Source organism: Octodon degus, unplaced genomic scaffold, assembly GCF_000260255.1.
Source record: "Octodon degus isolate 3935 unplaced genomic scaffold, OctDeg1.0 scaffold00013, whole genome shotgun sequence".
Classification (NCBI taxonomy): Eukaryota; Metazoa; Chordata; class Mammalia; order Rodentia; family Octodontidae; genus Octodon; species Octodon degus.
Window position 1 is genome coordinate 19,998,042 of NW_004524589.1, and position 5,450 is coordinate 20,003,491.

Consider the following 5,450-nt stretch of genomic DNA (forward strand, 5'->3'; position numbering starts at 1 on the left):
ACAGAGAGAGAGACAGACAGACAGAGAGACAGAGACAGAGAGAGACAGAGAGAGAGATAGAAATACAGTAATACTAAAAAATTCTTCTGGAGAAGATGGGAAAGAAGAGAAAGGAAAAAGGATACCAGCATATTAGTGAAAGATAAAGATAAGTTCAACATTGTGTTATTAACTGGTATTAAAAACTAGATCCCCTCTCCATTGTTATCTGTTTTTGACTTATTTTTATTTTCTCTGGGCTTTTCTGTGGGCAAAGATCTTTCTTTACACCTATTCCTTTTCATCATCTAATAATTGCTCCACTGTTCAGCATTTACTAAAAAGATGATTTATCAGGCCTGATTATGCACAGGCATTAAAGGGAAAAAACAGAAGCTGGACTTTGAGTCCCTCTAAAGTAAAGCACTTTAGAACTCAAAAGCATTGCTATCCTGTTCTTGTTCACTCTTTCCCTTGAAAGCTTGGCATGATATTATCTCCAATCCTCAAAGAGAAGGCTAGCTATTCTATTAATAATCTGTGACTCTTAAAAATAAGCCGGTATCTAAACTGACAAACCAAGCCAAATAATCTCCTCTTCTCCTTGATTCTGGTGGTACGGATCCAAGCCAGTAATCATTAAAAGGAGCATTGTATCTTCCATGTCAATCACAGCCCACAATGCGTAGAGTAAGGTCTTCTAGCCAGGAGCTGCCAGTTCTGTGCAAATAGGGCCACACACTCAATGGACATGGAAAATATGAAATGTTGGCTCAGGAATTATCTTTGCAAATTTTTATACAGCTATAGAACTACTTGCTTATTATAGTGACAATTTACTTTAATATTAGAATAATAAATGGAAGACAAAAATATGTTTTTTGAGGTAAGTAATAAGTATTTCTAGGAAAAGTGCCAGTTATTATCTATAAAGACCTTAATAGGATAGATATGGAAAAATTGTCACTAGCAAAACTCCTACTTTACATTTTTTGCTGTTTAGGTAGCCAATGAAAAGTAGCTCCAGAGAAATACCTAATACTTCTTGGGAGAAAGAGAATATTTGAAACATTCTAGATAGTTTAAAATAGAAGCATTTTGATTCTCGGCAGTTCACATAATTGGAATTGTAGATGAAGTTTACAAAGAACACTTTTAACAGAAGGTAGATGTGACTCCAAGTTGTGATGATTCAGTATATGTAATAATTTCATGTACAGTTTATTATATATATATATATATATAATTACAGACTGTATATATATTACAGACTCAAGGATAGGTGTGGGGAAAAAGCAACTTGAGATCTTTGTGTTTGTTGATCAGCTGAAAATTATTCATATCCTGATAGATCTAATAAAAATTATATTGAAGAAATTTATTTCCCAGTATTTCCATCATTTGGAAAGAAGTCACTAGAGTATGAATGGGAGATAAATTTTTATTTTCTTTTTTTCTTTTCTTTTCTTTTTCTTTTCTTTTTTTTTCTTTTTTGGCAGAACTGGGGATTGAACTCAGGCCATTATGCTTGCCAGGGAAGCATATATTCTACTGAGCCATCTCCCCAGCCCAGGAGAGGAAATCTTTACAAAATAAATCAATCTACTATTCAACATCTACCTAGTTTAATAGTACCCTCTTTTCCATTAGTGGGAAGTAAGAAAACAAGCTGATATTCTAGCAGTTGAGACATGAAAACACTTGAAGAAATGGAAGTCATACCATAAGAGAGACCTATTTTTCTTTCTGTGGTAGGTAGTGATGATATAGATTCTATACATTTATACAACATGCTTTTTTGCATTTATATTTAAGTGGATACCACTTGAAGATATACTCATAAGTGAAATAAACCAGACCCATGTGTGTAAATATCATATAGTCTCCCTAGTACAAGAACTCAAAAGAAGAAATACAAATAGAAAGGTATAACACAATTAAAGGGAAAGCAAGAACTTAAAGATTAGACAATGAAGAGAGGGCAAGGAGAAAAGCTAGGAAACATGACAGGGGCAAAGCCATATACTTATATGCACAAGATGGGTAAGGCAATGATCCTGAGAAACATCAGCAGGTTTTTGAAACTAGAAGTTAATTGGTAGGCTTATAACCCTAACTAACTATATATGCTGATACCTGTGAACTAAGCAACTGCACTAAAGATAGCAATGTGTATAGTAGGGTCATGTTTAGAATGCCTGTCACTCTGGCCTTCTAAATACATACTGCTTGTCATGATATACCAATTATTGCCATACTATCTCAAGTAAATGTTTGTTTAAAAAAGAAAAGGGTAATAAATGAAAAAAGAGACAAGAAAAAAAATGTCACAGGACTGTCTTGATACAATGCTGTATATGGTTAGATTTCTAAATTTCTGTATAAAAATATGTAATTGCTTATTCCTTTTTTTAATTTTTAATTTTTTAAATTTTTTTCTTCATATTCTGTAGGGACTTAAAGTTTAACATATCAGTACTTGATGGATAATACTGTTCCATGTTATACCTAGGATGTTTGATATTCAGACAGATAGTGAAGTTAAATCCAACTGCATATGTTGTAGGGTAATAATAAGCTTCTCTCCTGGAGGGGTTAACAACCTAAGTTTGCAGACCAAAAATTAGAGAAAAAGAAGGGCTGTAAGGACAGCCAACATTTTGGCCCTAGCCTTTCAAGGTCAGTGAAGACTCAGGACATAGGGGAACCCATAGCGTAACATCATGTAACTCAGTTGTGTCCCAAATTTTCTGATCAAGGAGATTATGGGGCCAAAGAGGAAAGTGATCAGTGATGTAGCCTAAGGAGAGTCACATCGAGAGAAAACATTCTCTCAGGCTTTCACAGAGAGCAAATTGGTTAAGCAATGGCCATGACTCATCCACATGGCTGACAATGACAAAAGATCTGCAAACTGTGGTACAGGGCTTTAGGATAAATCCTGAGGAGATTTGACTGACCTTATCAGATTGAAAAATTACATTCCTTGTTATATAGGTCTTGCTTTATCTTGGTCTTAACCACCCAACAGAAAGGTATAAAAGCAGGGCATAAGGTGTGAAGCCATGTTGGTATGCTGGACTGTAAAGGGCTCAGGTCAACAACTTCTGACATAGCCAGTCCTGCGGATGACCCACTACTACTATGAACTAGTGGACTATATTGGAATATTTTGCTGAATTCACTGATCTACAATATTTAAATGATAATGGAATACCCTTCTCTGACAAAACTAAACAAAAAATGGAGATACAAATGAATGATCATTTTGTATATGTATATTCAAAATAATTAGAATAGATATACAGCTACATTCTCTTAATTCAGTGAATAACAAGATTTGTTCTAATAGTGTTTGTGGATGGGATGTCATGTCTGCATGTTGTACAATGAATAACCACTGAGACAATATTCAATATATTAATTATTGAAACTGTCCTACTGATCAGTCTTGAAACTGTCTCATTGCTATTTGCTTCTCAATAAAATTATTTTTAAAAAGCAAACAAAAAATGCTTCTTTAAAGTCCACAGCATAAGCTCTGTTTTGTTCAATGGTAAACTCCAAAATTCTAGAACACAGTCACTCTTCTAGCTATCATCGATATTTCCTTACTAAGCTGAACTGATACTGGCAAGCCTGCTATGGCAACTATAGAATAAGGTGTCTTCCTCATGAGTTACAACTGTGGGAAGCCGTATTGCTCTTGAGAACAATAAACAAGTACAAAACACACACCTGTCACTTACCTTTACAGGAAGCTGGCCACTTACATCCCACCCGGCCACTGGGGTTCCAGCCAGTCTAGAAGCAGCAAAATGCCAGAGGCTCACACTGCAACCCTTGCTTGCCACTCACCAAGTGCTATAACATGGAGAGGGTGCTCTTTCTCTCTGCCACTGATAGGGGTTCAGTTGTGTTTCCTCTAAGTTCTGTTGAGCTCTAACCCCACTCAGAATGTGACTTTACTTGGAAATTGGCACATTTCAGATGTAGGATGAGGTCACACTGGAGTAGGAAGACTTAATACTATGTGACCGGTGTTCTTATAAGAAAAGGAAATTCAGGCTCAAAAAACAATGAATGCTTCATGAGGGTGAGGGTACAGGTGGGAGTGACGCATGTACTAATCCGAGGGACTCAAAGACTCCCAGGAAGCCACCAGCATTTGGAGGAGAGCATAGAACACAGTCCCTTACAGCCCCCACAAGAAACTCACCGTGCTAACAATACCTTGGCCTCAGACTTCTCGCCTCCCAGAACTGTGAGGTAGTAAGTTTATTGATAAGCCATCCAGTTTGTGGCAATTTGTTATGGTAATGCTAGCAAACGAACACAACCACCCAATTTACTCCTTCCTTTAGCTTTTCGGATTTCCTGCCAGAGGGACTCGTAACCCTGACCTCACTCAACACGGGGCCCTGTCTTGTTCAGAGCCCAGACCACACAAAATTGCCTCCAATTATTCCAAAGCATTTACAATGATATGTTGTCAATGTCTGACAAGTACTTCCGCCCAGTGACATAGCAATTACATGTGACGTCTTCCCCTCACCTTCTGCTGGCTTCTGTGCTTGGGGTGGTGCTGTAACCCGGAGGAGGTGGTGGAAACCAGGACTGTCTGTTAAGAAATGACATCAGTTATAAACTCAGTGCTTGAAAGGCCAGGCCTACCCTCATTTCTGTCAGAAGAAGCTGGAAATAATCTGACAATTCAAAAGGCAATAAGATTACTTTTTTTTGGAAAGGCCTTAGAAATAAAATGAACACTATTTCATAAATAAAATAGAAAGTAGGGGCTGGCCAAATAGCTCAGTGAATTAAAGGACCTGCAAGCAGGCACAGGGGCCAGGGGTTTGATCCCAGGGCCTGCCGTGCTGGCCCCGCCCTCGGGGGAGGGGAGCGCAATGAGACAGCTATTGAGACTGGGCGTGGTGGCACACACCTGTAATCCCAGCACTTGGGAGGCTGTAAACAGGAGAATCACTATAAATCCAATCTAGTAGTGAGACCCTGAACACCCTGTAGCCCCTTCCCTAAAATACGGGGCGGGGGGGAATAGAAAGAAGCTATACAGACTCTCTTCTAAGTAAAGTCATTTTCTTATTTCTTTGAGCACTAAACAATATAGATATTTCTTTAAAGAGAAATCTAAAGATACTGGAAAAGAATAACAGTGGGTATATCTACATAGCAGGCTTATGTGTGTTTATTATGTTATTCTCCCTATTTTCCTGCTTACTTGAATTATTTCATCATAACAATAACATTATGAAGCTAAATCCAAATACAATTTTAAAAATTATGATAGAAAACTCTGACAAGAATTTTGAAAACATAAACTCCTCAGCAAGGTTAACCTCATTTTTCACCTCAATTAGAGATATAGCTGGGGAGATGGCTCAGTGGAATAATTGCTTCCCTGGCAAGTGCAAGGGCCTGAGTTCAATCCCTGGTTCTGCCAAAAAAAA

General features: G+C 37.6%; 1 protein-coding gene across 8 annotated transcripts in view; it reads right to left on the bottom strand.

Annotated features, from left to right (window-relative positions):
* Scel (sciellin) overlaps window positions 1-5,450 on the bottom strand; it is a 117,146-nt gene that overhangs the window by 77,788 nt on the left and 33,908 nt on the right. For all 8 annotated transcript variants that reach the window (XM_023709650.1, XM_023709651.1, XM_023709649.1 and 5 more), the window contains one exon: window positions 4,535-4,600. In XM_023709650.1, coding sequence (XP_023565418.1) covers window positions 4,535-4,600 — 66 coding nt within the window. The remainder of the gene's footprint in view (window positions 1-4,534; window positions 4,601-5,450) is intronic.